The following is a 17,386-nucleotide window of genomic DNA, read 5'->3' as shown; positions in this document are numbered from 1 at the left end:
TAAATGTATATATATGCATACTTGTGGTTCTTCCTGAAGTCTTTTCCCCGTTTAAATGTTTGTTTTTTCTAGGGTTAAGATCAGAGGTTGTGAGTACGGGTTAGGGAGTCATCACATTATGAATTGTGATTATAGTTTATTGAAATAAAATTTGATTAAGTCACAATAAGGCTTTATTTATATCCGAGACAAAAATCCCGTCGGCCTCACTGAACCAGGTGACCCAGACCCATTACATGAGTGTTAATATACAATCATACACAGCTCCCCGCTGACCAGTCCTGAAGCATTATGGGTAGAAAGAGGACGTCACATCTGTGACACTGACGAGTGTCAGAGTCAAGTCCCCAACAACTGCTCCACTGCCGTCCGTCCACTGAAGATGACGTCGTTCACCGACACGCCGTCGTAGCAGGAACCAACCAGAGACAGCGAGAGATTATTCTTCCTTATGAAGCTGCGCATGGATTCTGCAAACAGACGCAGCTTTAAAAACTGTTCCACCACCATCTGAACAAGATGAATGAATCCATACTCACCCACTCTCCTGTGATGTCCCAGGTAGTACTGAGGGATACAGTCCTGGTGAGAGGAAACAGCAACAATGTCACCACTGTTCCAACTAGAGGTGACCGATATCGATTATTACTAATATAAGAGACCGATAAGCAATATTTGAAATTGAAATTGTCTGCATTAAAAAAAGTGTCAAAATTTTGAATAACACAAACTGAACACAAAACTGTTGAAATGTCTTAAAGGGGCAGTAAGTGATTTTGGAGAAAGTGTGTCTCTCTGTTGTTGATGATTTTACTGCAGTGGTCGGGACTCAAGCCCCTAGCCTCAGGGTACGTGAGCCCGACGCACTAACCAAGGATCAAAACCCCCGAGTCGTAGCATCAGTAGCTAGCTCATCTCTTAAAGTGTCGGGGAGTGATGTTAACAAACTGCGGTCCAGGGCTTCAACTAACGATTATTTTCATTATCGATTAATCTGTCAGTTATTTTCTCAATGAATCAATCAGTTGTTTAATTCATAAAATGGTGAAAGATGTTGATCGTGTTTCCCAAACCTCAACATGATGTTTTATTTTGTCCTCACACCAAAGATATTCAGTTAACTGTCACAGAGGAGCAAAGAAAACCAGCAGATATTCACATGTAAGAAACTGAAATCAGAGATTTTTGACTTTTTATTTCATAAAAATCGTTTATCTAAATAGTTAGCAATTAATTTAGTAGTTGATTAATAATTGATCAACTTTTGCAGCTCTAGTGCGGTCAGCACCATTTTTTGGGGTTCTCAATTTATAGAGCCAGGGCTGACCAAAAAACTTTTTTTTTTCGGCACTCCCTCGCTGGCTCGCTCACTCACTCAATGCTCCTCTGTTATAGTAAACTGATGATCTTTGGTGTCGTGAACAAAAAAACCAAAACATTACCATTTGATGGACCAGACAAGTTGATTAAAATTACACATCGGGGCTTAAAAACAGCGTTGAACAGTATAAAAAAATGTAACCGCGAAGATCGGTCCAGTCTCACCCTCTGAAGCGTCACTCGACTCCAGATCGGTGAAGCCATCACGCCCAGGTGGCGGCGCACTGCCTCCGTGGCTCTCGCTAAAAGTTGCTCCTGGGTTGCCATTTCCGGGGCCCCGAACTCTTCCTGGAACCATGCGCCGCCCATCATCACCTGGGAGATCAGAGGTCAGGACTCACCCTCAGACACCGAAGCCACAAAGATGATCACCAGACAACCAAGAGTTTCCTGTGTTGCTCAAAGTGTCAAGTTTGTTCCACCGTAAGCTGAACACAAGCAGTGTGTGTGTGTGTGTGTGTGTGTGTGTGTGTGTGTGTGTGTGTGTGTGTGTGTGTGTGTGTGTGTGTGTGTGTGTGTGTGTGTGTGTGTGTGTGTACCGTCAGTCTCGTAGTCTGTCCATCAGGTCTGTTGTGTTCAGGGAAGGGAACAGAGTCGTAGACGACCCCGAGCAGACCCTGATCCTCTGAAGACGGGATCAGGTGACCAAAGCCCTGACAACAGTAACAGAGATGTACAGGACGTTTGTTGGGTCTTTTTCTTCACAACAACAACAATACCAACAACAACGCCTCGACGGTTCAGTTGTGTAAAGCTGAGAGTGTTTCAGTGTCAATAGAAATGTCTCGTGCACTTGTTTCCTTCCCCAGACTTTACTTCCATATATCAGTTCTGTGTTTGTGTCTGATAAGATTCATTCAATTCAATCATATTCGTATATCGCCAAACCACAACATACATTATCTCAGTCAGACTTGATCATTGAATGTTTTTAAAGCCCTAGTGTGTCAGGTTTTTTTTGTCTGGCGGCATCTGGTGGTAAAGTTGCAAACTGCAAAAAAACTGAGCGACCGACCGGGGGACACTTTATTGTGACGCACCGCTGATTCCATTTCTGATTTCTAGCAGCGTCTGAAAATTCAAGGTGAATGCGACGTATTCTGGACCGTATAGGTCAACAACCGTATTCAACACGATGTAGAAATATGGAGATTCACACGGAGGTCGGTCCACCTCATGGAACTACATTTAACTCATATATGAACACAGAGACCCCGTCCACACCACAAGATATTTCGAAAACGATCTCCCCCCCCATTTTCCTCAACAGGGGGGCCTGAAACTTCTCCGTAATGATGGATTCATTGGAAAGATGCATCTAGCTGTAGAAACACTGTAGTACCTATTCCCGGCCTATATGTGGCGCTGTTTTCTGCCACAGAACTCTGTACACACCAAAAGAGAAGAAGAAGAGGCGGAGCATACAAATACTCGTAGAATAAGAAGCCGAACAATAACAACAGTACGAAGATGTTGACTGAGAAGGGAAAAGTAGACTCCTTTGTTTGGTCCGATTCTGAGTGCGAACTGCTGTTGGCGAGTTCTGTGCTCCGTGGCTGTGCGTGTGGCGTGCAGCGGTGGCCGGAGCTCGCACTTTGCCGGTTCTACTTTCTCTGTGGTCTCAGTGAGGAATCCTCACTCTGAGCAGTTGCCCCGTGACAACTGTTTGGTTTCTCCCCTCTCCCCGGCCCTATGGAGTCACCGAGCAATAGTATATATTGCCCTGGCGACCCAAGAAGAGTCAGCATCTGATGCAGAACCGTCACAAGCCTGTAGTCCGCCACTGTTGTTGTTGGGGATGCCGCGGGGGAGGGGCGAGGGGCGAGGGGCGAGGGTGGAGGGGTGAGGGGCGAGGGTCGTCGGTCGAGGATCGAGGGGTGGGGTGCGGCGATGACATCATCGTATGCGTATCTGGCGTTCACACAAACTCAAATACACAAACGCACGGGGGGAGATTTATCTTCTCCACCCTGGGACCTGGATTCAAAGAGTGTGTTTTCAGGCAGTGAAAACTCTGGGTGCGTCTGGACGGGAGGCGCATACGTGCAAGACTTCCGCGTATTTACAACAAATTCGCATTCGTGTAGACAGGGCCAGAGTTATGGACAATATATTCAGTTTCTGTGTGTGTGTGTGTGTGTGTGTGTGTGTGTGTGTGTGTGTGTGTGTGTGTGTGTGTGTGTGTGTGTGTGTGTGTGTGTGGTTCTCACCGTGACAGGCAGGATGGAACCGTCATACTCCAGATTCACCACAGCGACTGTTACCGTGGGGATGTCCTGGAGCTCCTGGATGAGAAGTTGACAGGAGGGAGGCAGGGCAGAGGAGAGGGCTGGGGGGGGGGGGGGGTAAACAAAGTTCTATTGTTTGACTGATTTTATTTATTGTTTTCTAGCAGCAGGTGTAAGACGAGGTAGAATAAAATTGTACTCTTCATCTGTACAAATGACAAAAAGACTAGTCTCATCTTACTTTACCTTTAGCAGGCAGTGCAGAGATGATGTGATCAGCTGATATGACTCCATCCTCCAAATGGATCTACACACACACACACACACACACACACACACACACACACACACACACACACACACACACACACACACACACACACACACACACACACACACACACACACACACACACACACACACACACACACACACACACACACACACACACACACACACACACACACACACACACACACACCCCTTACAGTTCAGTGGGACAAGTAACTCATGCTGCGTTCACTTACACCTCGGAACTTGGAGCTCTGAAGTCGGGGTGGGAACCCTCCGACTGGGAGGTCGTTAATTTAGAGTTATGAGGTACGATGGAATGCAGCATCACTCCCCAACGAAGTTCGCGGGTGTAGTGAGCGTTTCCATGGTAACGGCGAGCTCCACCAATCAGAGACGTCGATGCTTCACTGTAGGATTGTGCGTAGTGTAGTTCTTCTCAATGACATTAGACATGTTTTTCTTAAAATTAGGTTGATTTCATACGAACTTCTACAGGTTCATGTTCCAACCCTAACCCATCGTTTCACAACCTTGTTGCTTGTGGTGAGTCGACCTCGGACGGTGAAGACAGTATGGATAATAATCGAAATGTAAATGGAGAATATTCACTTCCGGAATGACCGAAGTTAGGGTAAACACAGTTTACAGTGTGACTGACCATCCAACCGGAAGCTGAGGGACAGACGTGTCTGACAGCTGCGTCTCTGTGAAGCTCCACTCTGCCGCTCTGTTGTAGGAAGTCAGTGATGGATTCTGGGAGGGACTCCACCCCCCTCCTCAGAGACCACTGGGCCCACGACTCTTTAATGGACCTCTGAGCCAGAGGGCCAGGCGGGACCACGGGACCGGGTCCTGCAGGGTTTCACACACACACACAAACAACTTCAGTTGGACCATAGTTATAATAAGAAACAAAGACAGTCAGAACCATCAGTTCAGTACCTGAGCCCAGCATGAAGCCCAGAGCCAGGGAACCTCTGCGTTGCTCCGCGTGGTATAACAGCGGAAAACAAGAGCGAACACTCAACTTCCTGCAGTCGCCTGCAAACACACCACGACACAAACTGTCCACAGCTAAGTCTGCAAGCTACACACACACACACACACACACACACACACACACACACACACACACACACACACACACACACACACACACACACACACACACACACACACACACACACACACACACACACACACACACACACACACACACACACACACACACACACACACACACACACACACACACACAGAAAAATAAAGATAAAATGACAAACAATTAAATTTTTTTCTTTTTGGGACTGGTAGCTATGATGTCACCTCCATTCCAAGCCTCCGGGAAACAAACGAGTGGATGGACTCGTCCTCCTCCCGGCGTTTCTTCACCAGTATCTCCATGGCAACACTCAACAGCAGGGGACGAGAGAAGGGCGGGACTATCCGCAGAAGTCCGCTGAGGCCAAGACGATAAAGTTTATGGTTAAACTAAAAATATCAAGCATCAATTACATTACAAGTTTTGATAACGACATCTTTGACATCATCATTGACAGATTTAAAATTCTGTATATATACAGTATATATATACACTTACCGGCCACTTTATTAGGTACACCTTGCTAGTAAAAGGTTGGACCCCCTTTTGCCTTCAGAACTGCCTTAATTCTTCATGGCATACTTTCAACAAGGTGTTGGAAACATTCCTCAGAGATTTTGGTCCATATTGACATGATAGCATCATGCAGTTGCTGCAGATTTGTCGGCTGCACATCTATGATGCGAATCTCCCATTCCACCACATCCCAAAGGTGCTCTATTGGATTGAGATCTGGTGACTGTGGAGGCCATTGGAGTACAGTGAACTCATTGTCATGCTCAAGAAACCAGTTTGAGATGATATGAGCTTTGTGACATGATGCATTATCCTGCTGGAAGTAGGCGTCAGAAGATGGGTACACTATGGTCATAAAGGGATGGACATGGTCAGCAACAATACTCAGGTAGGCTGTGGCATTTAAACGATGCTCAATTTGTACTAAGGGGCCCAAAGTGTGCCAAGAAAATATCCCCCACACCATAACACCAGCACCACCAGCCTGAACCGTTGATACAAGGCAGGATGGATCCATGCTTTCATGTTGTTAACGCCAAATTCTGACCCTCCCATCCGAATGTCGCAGCTGAAATCGAGACTCGTCAGACCAGGCAACGTTTTTCCAATCTTCTATTGTCCAATTTTGGTGAGCCTGTGCGAACTGTAGTCTCAATTTCCTGTTCTTAGCTGACAGGAGTGGAACCTGGTGTGGTCTTCTGCTGCTGTAGCCCATCTTCTTCAAGTGTTGTGCGTTCAGAGATGGTATTCTGCATTCCTTGGTTGTAACGAGTGGTTATTTGAGTTACTGTTGCCTTTCTATTATGTCGAACCAGTCTGCCCATTCTCCTCTGACCTCTCACATCAACAAAGCATTTTTGTCCACACAACTGCAGTCAAGACAACTTGCTGAAGTTCAGCAAGTTGTCTTGACTACCTCTACATGCCTTAATGCATTGAATTGCAGCCATGTGATTGGCTGATTAGCTATTTGTGTTAACAAGCAATTGAACAGGTGTACCTAATTAAGTGGCCGGTGAGTGTATATATCTATATATAAATATATAGATACATAAACATATTTATATATCGACCAATGTATTGGTATTGGGAATCTTGTACTCCCTAATATCGATATCGGCCCCAAATAATTCTTATCTGTCGTGCTCTATAACAAACATCATCGTCTGACCTGATTCCTGACGGCATCCGGTGGAGCCGCCCGCCCACGTACAGAAATCTGTTCTTAGAGGCGACGTGACTGGAGGTGACCGGAAGAATCTCCCCCTCAAGGCCCAGGTCATCCACCTACGCACGCCCACGCACACACGCACACACACGCACACACTCACACACACGCACACACGCGCACACACTCACACGCACACACACGCACACGCACACGCACACGCACGCGCACGCACACGCACACGCACACGCACACACACACACACACATGCACACACACACACACACGCACGCACACACACACACACACACGCACACACAGTGTTGTGGCTCAGGAGGTAGAGAGGTCGTCCAGAGGTCAATCCCCACTTCCCCTCCACGTGGCAAGACACTGAACCCTAAATTGCCTGCTGCTGTATATGAATACAGTCCAGTTTAACTCACCATGTTGAGTGTGTTGCGTCCCACTGCCCCAGCGGGTCGGATCCCTCTAGGTCCATGTTCGAACACGGCGCCGTCCGCCCTCCTGGTGGACCACAGCCAGCCTCCACAGCGGCTGCTGGCCTCCACCACCACAACCTGGAGACACACAGGAGATTAACTGCGAAAGGAGCCACTACCACAAAGACGAAAAACAAATATAGTATCGTACTGTTATTTTAACACAAATATGTACATACCTATGTATTCAATTACATTTTATTTGTATAGAGCCAAATCACAACATACATTATGTCAAGGAATAATATATATGGCTGTAACGATACTGAAACTTTACCTCCACAATCTTGTTTCGCAATAAAGGACAACGTACGGAAATTAAACCTCAAGGTTCAGAACGAAGGGTCGGCCCTTTTCTAGATTATCTGAATCAATCATTTTTTAGGACAATTTGCTGATAAGATAATCGCATTTTAAGATTTGCTTCTTTGTCTCTGATGCAGCCGCAGTCACAACTCTCTGGACTTTATCAACGTCCATGTTTGTTTGTTCAGCTTCATGATAAAGCTGCTGACAGACGCTTCCTACACTTTGTGTGTTAAAGACAGAAAGACAAGATTCCTCCGAAATCGCTTACTGCCCCTTTAAGGTATTTCAACAACATTTTGTGTTAAGAGTTTGTGTTTTTGAAAATGTGGCATTTTTTTACTGCAGACAAATATAGCTTTCAAATAATGGTAATCGGTCTCTTAGACTAGTAATAATCGGTATTGGCTCTGAAAAAGCAATATCCCAATAGGTAGCCCTCTATTCAGAACAGTGCAGGTTTTCGTCGTAAAACAATATCTACAGGACTTGTAGAACGGTTAAGTAACTTATCAGAAAGATTTCAGTTTGTTAACGTTAACAACAAAAAGTGAGTCATGGAGTTCCACAGGGTTCTGTGATGGGGCCGATACTTTTCACAAGACCTGGGTCTTGAGGGGAAATTATCAGAAAGCACAACATAAATGTCCATTGCGACGCAGATGACACCATTTGTATTCATCTGTGAAGCCAGATGAAAGTAATTAGGTAGACAAACTTCAGGACGTCTTAAAGAAAAAAACGTGATGACTTCTAAATTCATACAAGCCAAACATTATCTGATCATATAGTTACCAGATGACAGAACCTTGTCCTCCAGCTCTACTGTGAGGAACCTGGGAGTTTTTTCTGACCATGAAAATTGTCCTTTGACTCACACATAAAAAAAGTCTCTAGTAACATTTTTACGTCATCCAACCTACAGTTCAATGCACGATTACATTTTTTGTCAGCGTTACGTTATGGTGGGTCACAATTTAACGGTGCAATATACGTAATATATTATGCTGCACTTGTGGGGAGTTGCGTGGAAACTTTCCCCTTGCAGACTGAAAACTCACCTGTTCAGATTCAGCTTCGTCCACGGATCATTATCAACATGTTCATGGTTGAACACACTTCATTTAGTAAATCAGCTAAATTGACCTCTCCTCTCTCCCCCCTCCCTCTCCTCTCTTCCTCCTCTCTCTCTTCACCCCAACCGGTCGAGACAGAAGCTCCGCCCACAACTGAGTCTGGTTCTGTCAGAGATTTCTTCCTGTTAAAGGAGTTTTTTCTCTCCACCGTCGCCAAGTGCTTTGCTCATTGTGGGATTTGTTGGGTTTTCCCTGTAATATTGTAATATTGACCTCACTATGTAAAGTGCCTTGAGACAATGTATGTTGTGATATGGTGCTATACAAATAAAATTGAATTGAATTGAATTGATCATTCGGGCACTTGTACTGTAAACAAACTACACATTTATTCCCCATCAGAGGAGTCAACGACCTCACTCACGTCCTCCTCTCACGAATAATAAACATGAAATTATTATTTCTTATGAACACATTCATTAATATGCTCTTGGAGGTGGTAGGCTTATGCAGATGCAGCGTAGCCCTTCTCCTCTTCATCGTGGGATCAACGGGCAACAACGTGGTCACGACTGAACATCGTGTGTGTGTTACCTTGGTAACATGGGGGCTTTTACACAGGTAGTAAGATGCTGCCAAACCCCCGATCCCCCCCCCGAGGACTGCGACAGTTCTCATTGGCCTCCAGTGACCTGCAGACAGAGAGAGAGGAGTACAACAGAATAATTAGTGAACATCAAGGTTTACAACAACATACAATAATTGTGTGGCATCTTTATTCCAGTAAACAGTTTCAGTTTTTGGCAGTTAAAGAGGTTGTGGCATCTTCTGACGTCACCGTGGATTCTGGAATTTCCTGATTCATTTTTTATTCAAAACACTTAAACTCTGCCTGAAACTAACTTAATAAAGTTAATATTGACTTACCTATAGTCATATTGTGTAATCTTTTTTTCTTACTCTAAATTGTACAAAATGCCACTGTTAAACCTGTTCAATGTTTCTTCATCCTAGAAGAAGTTTCCTTCATTTTCTACAACAAAAGTAACACACCACCACACGTTAAAAATATCAAGTCTACATCAAAAGATCAGTGAAGAGAACCAGAGCCTGTGAAAACAGCAGTATAATGTGCTCTGTGGCCATTGAGGAGCTTGGTCAAATTTGAATAAAATACGTAAATATAAATAAATAATACGAATAATGAGACTTTGCTTGGAGAATATGAATGTCGGCCACAAGTTGGCGGTAAAAACTGAGCATGAAGTTGTGTCCCAGTTCCATCCTAAACACTAATTGTATGCAATTGTTGACCAATATTCATAGTTTAGCCTGAAGTTTACAACAACCTTTGTACTTTTGATAAAAAAGGCAATTCAGGCGCGTAATAAAATGTCTAACTTCATGTGTAAATAGTATTTAAATTATTGGCTTATCTTGCTTTTATTATTCCCTACCCCCCCCCCCCCACCCCCCAAAAAAGGAAGTGATATATGACTCGTGGAATTTCAGTTACACACATAGTGTGAAAGGCAAGAAATGTGAAAAATTAGAAGATCGTTCAGGAATTTCCTCACAGTGTCTCCTCCGTTTCCTTTGTGGATTGCGCAAATGTATCGTCCATCAGCATCTCAGACAAAACAGTTCCGAGCACTCGACGCGTGCTCCAGTGTCTGGAGGCTTTGACCAAAACCCGTGAGGTGCACCGACGTGACACCCTCAAAGTTGCATTATGGGAAATGTAAACTCCGGTGTTTGAGTTTTAAAGTGTTTTTTTGACGCATGTCGAGGAATAAAGTTACGATATTTTTTACGGACTCTGCTGCTTCCATTGTGTCCACTTTAAAATCTGTAAATTGCAAACTAGATTTTTTTTAAATAAATTAGTGTGTAAACACACGTTGTTTGGAAATGAACTGGAGTGGAAGAACACGCCGGTGAATTAAAAAGAAAGAAATGTAAGTAAAAGTCTAGACCAGCGGCATCAGTGGCTTAGGAGGATCACAGGAGATAAAATGGCCGACACAGTAAATGCTGAGCTATCAGCTTTTAATAGTCAGCAAACACTCATGAAGTCACACGAGTAAAGTAATATTTTTTACTGTAAAGTAAAACTGCCTGACACTTCTTCACGGGAATCAGGAAAAAAAGTTACTGTCAATTTAGGTCATCTAAAAAAAAAAATTTTTTTTTATTCTTCTAACCAAATAGATTGAATACAAAATTACGCGCTGTGCGTTGCCATGGTGACACCAAGGCTGAGCCATTGTGAGGAGGAAACAATCGTTGTGACTCAGTGCTGGGGACGGAACCGCTGTTTGAAACCCGTCACTCCAGTTCCATCCCATGACCGGAAGAAGGGGTTGAAAGTACACGGGGAAGTCATTACGCTCAACAAACATGTCAACAAGGAGAGTTTAGAAGTTCGGAGGACGCCGAGAAGTCCGCGTGACAACAGTCAGAGCGGGTCACACAAGCACACTGAGGTGGAATTCAATTTGTAGTCCATCACGTCACCTGGCTCCTTTAAATCAACCTAACCTTTTGTTTTTATTTTTAGGAAAGGGATTTATTTCAAAGTAGGCCTGACCATTTCATTGCAAAGCGTAACTTCCCTCTCTGCACTAAAATAGAAAAGTTTTGAATCCTGAAATAAAACAACATAAATAAAACTAAAAGTTGTATTCAATTCAATTTATGTTCTTTCAATCGGTTAAAATTATCACTGGTTTTCACATCACGTGTTCATCATCCAGGCGGAAATAACAATAAGTAATAATTAAAGTTCACAAGATCTGCTGCTGCCTTATTAGGATGTTTGCTGAGCTGAGTCATCACCATTCACTATTGTTTCCAACCGGGCAGCGAGTCCCTTTACGGTGCGCATGGCACGACGGGACAATGGCCTGCATTGCATCACACTCAACAATCGAAAGGGGCACAGATATCTTTGGTTCGCGCCACAAGTGGGGGGATTTTGGCTTGAAAAACGTGACATAATATGCATTTCACAAAACGTAAAAACCTGGATTGTTCCTGTGGAACAATCAGATTTCCGAAATCAGAATGTGGTAATACCTATGGAGTGAGACAGGGTGTTTGAACAGGAGCTGAGAGTGAGACAGGCTGTGTGAACAGGAGCTGAGAGTGAGACAGGCTGTGTGAACAGGAGCTGAGAGTGAGACAGGGTGTGTTAACAGGAGCTGAGAGTGAGACAGGGTGTGTTAACAGGAGCTGAGAGTGAGACAGGGTGTGTCTGGTGAAGAGGCCTGTAGATGGTGATATGACAGTTTATCAGTAGGTTGATCAGCTGTGTCCAACTGTCGCTCCTCACACACTGAGAAGACGCATGAGCAACACAATTGATTGGTTGTAATTTTTTTGAAATGCACTTACTTCTGTATTTAGGGGTCGACCGATATTTACCTTTTATGATTTTCGGTATCGGTCGGTCATTTCATTTAAAAATGCGTGTAACTAGGCTGGTGTAGGTGAAGGTACTTTTATTACCACATCATGCCAGGCCTTCACGGCGCTGTCTCTCTGGCAGGTGACTGTCTCTCTGGCAGGTGACTGTCTCTCTGGCAGGTGACTGTCTCTCTGGCAGGGGACTGTCTCTCTGGCAGGTGTCTGTCTCTCTGGCAGGTGACTGTCTCTCTGGCAGGTGTCTGTCTCTCTGGCAGGGGACTGTCTCTCTGGCAGGTGTCTGTCTCTCTGGCAGGGGACTGTCTCTCTGGCAGGGGACTGTCTCTCTGGCAGGTGTCTGTCTCTCTGGCAGGTGTCTGTCTCTCTGGCAGGGGACTGTCTCTCTGGCAGGTGTCTGTCTCTCTGGCAGGTGCAGGTGACTGTCTCTCTGGCAGGTGCAGGTGACTGTCTCTCTGGCAGGGGACTGTCTCTCTGGCTGGTGTCTGTCTCTCTGGCAGGGGACTGTCTCTCTGGCAGGTGCAGGTAACTGTCTCTCTGGCAGGTGTCTGTCTCTCTGGCAGGGGACTGTCTCTCTGACAGGTGCAGGGGACTGTCTCTCTGACAGGTGCAGGTAACTGTCTCTCTGGCAGGGGACTGTCTCTCTGACAGGTGCAGGTAACTGTCTCTCTGGCAGGTGTCTGTCTCTCTGGCAGGGGACTGTCTCTCTGACAGGTGCAGGTGACTGTCTCTCTGGCAGGGGACTGTCTCTCTGACAGGTGCAGGTAACTGTCTCTCTGGCAGGGGACTGTCTCTCTGACAGGTGCAGGGGACTGTCTCTCTGACAGGGGACTGTCTCTCTGACAGGTGCAGGTAACTGTCTCTCTGACAGGTGCAGGGGACTGTCTCTCTGGCAGGGGACTGTCTCTCTGACAGGTGCAGGTAACTGTCTCTCTGGCAGGGGACTGTCTCTCTGACAGGTGCAGGTAACTGTCTCTCTGACAGGTGCAGGTAACTGTCTCTCTGACAGGTGCAGGGGACTGTCTCTCTGGCAGGGGACTGTCTCTCTGACAGGTGCAGGTGACTGTCTCTCTGGCAGGGGACTGTCTCTCTGGCAGGGGACTGTCTCTCTGACAGGTGCAGGTGACTGTCTCTCTGGCAGGGGACTGTCTCTCTGGCAGGGGACTGTCTCTCTGACAGGTCCAGGTAACTGTCTCTCTGGCAGGGGACTGTCTCTCTGACAGGTGCAGGTAACTGTCTCTCTGGCAGGGGACTGTCTCTCTGACAGGTGCAGGTAACTGTCTCTCTGGCAGGGGACTGTCTCTCTGACAGGTGCAGGTGACTGTCTCTCTGGCAGGGGACTGTCTCTCTGACAGGTCCAGGTAACTGTCTCTCTGGCAGGGGACTGTCTCTCTGACAGGTGCAGGTAACTGTCTCTCTGACAGGTGCAGGGGACTGTCTCTCTGGCAGGTGTCTGTCTCTCTGGCAGGGGACTGTCTCTCTGACAGGTGCAGGTGACTGTCTCTCTGGCAGGGGACTGTCTCTCTGGCAGGTGCAGGTAACTGTCTCTCTGGCAGGGGACTGTCTCTCTACATGCTCACAAGAACAGTCACCAATAAATAAAAAGAATAAATGAAAGAGAGTGGTCACTCATTCTTGTATCGCTTCGTCTGTCTTTTACGAAGGGCCTGAAAACCTTTCTTTTTAAACAAGCATTCCCCTAAATTGTTTTACTTTTTCTTCCACTGATGTTTTTTCTTTTTAAACCTTCTTTTATCTTGTTTCTACTCGTAGCACTTCGAAATTGCTTTTAGCAATGAAAAGTGCTCTATAAATGAAATGTATTATTATTATTATTATTATTATTATTATAATTCAGGTCGGAACAGAAGAAGGGGCCACCTAGTGGCGATACATTGAACACAACTCGACTGTTACATGTGCGACTTTGTGTTATTCTAAATTTTGACACGTTTTCAAATATCGGTTATCGGTCTGTTTAGTAATAATCGGTACCGGCCGAAGTGTTGAGGTGACGAGTTGAACAGAAACACTGAATGAAGGAAACAGACGGAGGAGACGACACCTGTCAGCAGGTGAACCTCCGTCACGTCCAGGCTCAGTGCACGAGGCTCTTACCTTCTGTATGTGACGTCAGACAGGTGTTCTTCCAGAAGATTTACCGACGCTCAGAAAAACCTTCGAACCTCGAACCTGTGCCGCCTCCTTCTTCTCTCTGCTCCTTCAAACGACCACAACTCATCTTCTTCCTTCTCGTCTATAAAGGATGTGGCGAAGTGAAAAGGCGCTTTACCGCCACCAGCTGGCGTGGAGTGAGTCTTGCATTCGCATCAATAATAATGATGATAATGATGATCTTATTCTGAGGCTCGACACAGAGGAAGATAGATAACAGGTTACAGACGTCACGTTCCATTGATCAAGATGATCTCACCTGGACTGTTTGATTATCAACATGTTTTGTTGCTTCTTGACTCTACGACTGTAATTCATGACTGTCAGGATGTTTCAGTGAAAAGCCTCCAGGTAATCCATGCGGCCTAATTAAAGGATGGATGACAATTATTATTATTAATCAGCATTAAATGTATTATTTAATAAAGCAGCAGTGATGGAATGTGAGCATATGTGTGTTTTGTCGCTCTTTACTTCTCGAGACTTTAATTGTAAAATCAGAAGACGAGTCCCCGTCAGGATCCTGTAAAAATGATGACTTGCAGCACAGGTTACCATGGTGATGTACTGTACTTTTCAGTCAAGCGAGCCAGAGTTTATCACCAGAGAGCCGGATTATAACCACTGATCCTGTTGGTGGTACTGTACCTCGTGGTTCAGCATCTTTATCCTGGTTGCCAAGGTGATCGCCTCTAGTTGTCACTGTGAGCAACATTTCCCTTGTACTGTACTTACCCAACAGTGATGTGTTTAAGTTATATTTTTTGTGTTACGTCACACATATTCACACAATCCAAAATAAAACCGGAAACAAATCTGACCACTCTACATTTGATTATTTCACATTATAAAAATCTTAGATTTCTAGAGTCTTTAAGTTTTCAAAACTAAATAAATAAGATCAGCTGAACAGTCAGTCATATGAATTAAAAAACAAATAAAATGTGAATGTAACGAAATACATGCTCAAAGCTCCTCATTATTATCAAATGTTATTTTCTGATTCTTTTCACAATTATTTCATTTTTAGATATTTTTGGGGCATTTTTATGCCTTTGATAATAGGAAAGTATTCAGTGTGAAGGGGGGGATTTGAAACCGCGGTCATTGCAGGACTCCAACCTCCGTACGTCGTTAAATATTCTTTCAGTCTTTTATTTCAAACATGTGTTCATCGGTCTCATCAAAAGCAACAGCCAATCACGGATTCTAGGTTATAGGATATATAAGGTGTGTATTTATTCATATGACCATTCACTTCATGTATATGAATATTGAGCGTTGACCCTACGCGGGGGACACTGGGCGGACCTTAGTAGGAAGAAAAGCGGAGATCCGACGTTCGTTTGACTTTGGTGTGCAAAAGTATACTCTTTATTCTTATTATATATCCAACTTTATTTTTGCCCCGACCCCTCCCCTCCACCCAGCCCCCACAACCGGTGGCATTCCCATGTCACCAGTCACTGTCACTGTTACAATAGCCAATCAGAGCTCACCTGCAGAAAGAAGGCAACCAAACAAAGAAGAGCAGAAAAAAGGGTTACTTTCAGTTTGTTTTTTCTTGTTAAATAGTAATAAATACATTGAGATGCAGTGGTTCTTACTTTATCCTTTTTCTCTTTAAGCAGAAGGGTTAAAAAGTTTTTTTTTCTCTCTTTATTTCTGTTTCTATTTCTTTTTATTTCTTTAATTGATCTGTGTTGGATCTTTTAGCAGCAATCCGGACCAGTTGTCGTGGTGATTAGCAGCACAGAGAGGAGGAGCTGTCTGAAGGAGGAAACACTGGAGGAGGAGGAGGAGGAGGGGGGGGGGGGGGGGGGGGGGGGGGGGGGTGAAGAGGAGGATAAGGAGGAGATTCCTGTGAGCATCAGTGTCCGTCACCCTCTCCCAACTCCACCTCCCTCCCTCCCCCCCGACACTGTGAGAACCAGGAGGAACCGAGGAACCGAACAGACAGGAGAGAGAATCCACGAGAAACCAGCTTCAGCTTCTTCTTGCTGCAGCAGCATGTGTGCGTATATATATATATATATATACATACACATATATACACACATGTCACACACACATACATACATACATAGTATATATATAAACCCACTATATATATGTGAGTGTGGTAAGACTGCTCTTCTCTACGGGCTGCAAATATGAAAATGCTAACGTGGTAGCTAACCGGTGTTACAGCCTCTCTCGTCCGTCTTCATCCTCCTCTTCCTCCTCTCCAGGCTCAAACAACAAACAAGTAGAAACACACAACTCCTCAAACCCCAGAAAGAAAAGAAAAGAAAAAAAATCAAATATTAAACAACAATAATAATATTAATAAAAACAAAACTTTGTCACAATCATTCCTTTCCAAATTACAGTTGCAACAAAAGACAACAAACTAAAAACAGGATAAAAGGAGAGTTCTTTTCCCAGCATCCTCCTCTTCCTCCTCCTCCTCTCATGCAGTACAAACTGTCTCCTTCAGTACAAAGTTCACCTCTTTGTCTCTGAACTCTGGCTGTATGTGTGTAGTTGTAGTAGTTGTAGTTAAAATTGTATGGCTTTAGGGCATGGTTCAGGTTTTATCAAGAGTTGGCTGGCCCCTCGTCTGAGTCCGGCCTCCCTCTGCCCCCCGCAGCAGGGTTATTGTTGTTGGAGGCAGGGTAGTAGTCCTCAGGGGTCGGGGCTTGTGGCCCTGGGGCGGTTGGGGCCGTCCGAGTCCGGAAGGCAGACAGTCCGATTGGCAGCGCGAGGGGCAGGGACGCCGAGCCAAACTGAGAGGCCTCCATGGAAGACACCGCCCCCAGGTGGTGCAGCCCTAGGGACACGCCCACATCCATGCTGTCACTCATCTGGGGCGAGGATCCCTGCTGGCCCCCTCCTCCGCCGATACCTGTCTGTCCGCCCTGCCGCAGGCCGCGCCCGCCGTTCCCGTGGTGGGAGTAAGTCGGGTGGGGGTGGTGGGGCGCGTCCAGGAAGTGGCGCTGGTGTTGCTGGGAGGCAGCCGGCTTGTGGAGAAGCAACTGGGTGTATGTTGGGTCCTGACCCCCACCTCCACCATCACTGCCTGGCCACATCCTCATCTGCTGCTGGGAGGGAGCCTGGTGGGGGAACGTCGGGACACAAACACAGTCAGAGTCTGGTGTTCGCAAAGAAACGCAACAACGTTCTGCTCTTGTCTGCAACGGGAACCGGTCGTCGTCCGGTGAATGTGACAGATCGTT

At 45.5% G+C, this 17,386-nt stretch overlaps 2 protein-coding genes across 4 annotated transcripts in view; both read right to left on the bottom strand.

The window, feature by feature from the left end:
- Nucleotides 1-119: 119 nt before the first annotated feature.
- Nucleotides 120-14,245, bottom strand: ppox (protoporphyrinogen oxidase). The gene is made up of 13 exons (XM_035628631.2): nt 14,112-14,245; nt 9,165-9,262; nt 7,132-7,266; nt 6,692-6,807; nt 5,229-5,361; nt 4,845-4,989; nt 4,561-4,754; nt 3,855-3,915; nt 3,591-3,709; nt 1,920-2,033; nt 1,546-1,695; nt 540-582; nt 120-470 (listed from the first exon to the last, which is right to left on the bottom strand). The coding sequence occupies exons 2-13, from the start codon at nt 9,246-9,248 to the stop codon at nt 340-342; spliced, it is 1,425 nt and encodes a 474-aa protein (XP_035484524.1). The 5' UTR covers nt 9,249-9,262; nt 14,112-14,245; the 3' UTR covers nt 120-339.
- Nucleotides 14,246-15,509: 1,264 nt separating this feature from the next.
- Nucleotides 15,510-17,386, bottom strand: part of dyrk1b (dual-specificity tyrosine-(Y)-phosphorylation regulated kinase 1B) — a 44,235-nt gene continuing 42,358 nt past the window's right edge. For all 3 annotated transcript variants that reach the window (XM_035606810.2, XM_035606733.2, XM_035606898.2), the window contains exon 13: nt 15,510-17,263. In XM_035606810.2, coding sequence (XP_035462703.1) covers nt 16,748-17,263 — 516 coding nt within the window. In that variant the 3' untranslated portion in view covers nt 15,510-16,747. The remainder of the gene's footprint in view (nt 17,264-17,386) is intronic.

The sequence above is a fragment of the Scophthalmus maximus genome, chromosome 1, assembly GCF_022379125.1.
Source record: "Scophthalmus maximus strain ysfricsl-2021 chromosome 1, ASM2237912v1, whole genome shotgun sequence".
Classification (NCBI taxonomy): Eukaryota; Metazoa; Chordata; class Actinopteri; order Pleuronectiformes; family Scophthalmidae; genus Scophthalmus; species Scophthalmus maximus.
This window is presented reverse-complemented; position numbering and strand designations above follow the sequence as displayed.

Excerpts from the sequence above, each read along its gene's own strand:
- ppox (XM_035628631.2), bottom strand. The coding sequence starts at position 9,248 with ATGAGAACTGTCGCAGTCCTCGGGGGGGGGATCGGGGGTTTGGCAGCA. Across the intron at positions 2,034-3,590 it reads GTTCCATCCTGCCTGTCACG|GGCTTTGGTCACCTGATCCC; the intron begins GTGAGAACCACA and ends TACTGTTGTCAG. Across the intron at positions 583-1,545 it reads GTCGAGTGACGCTTCAGAGG|GACTGTATCCCTCAGTACTA; the intron begins GTGAGACTGGAC and ends TCCTCTCACCAG.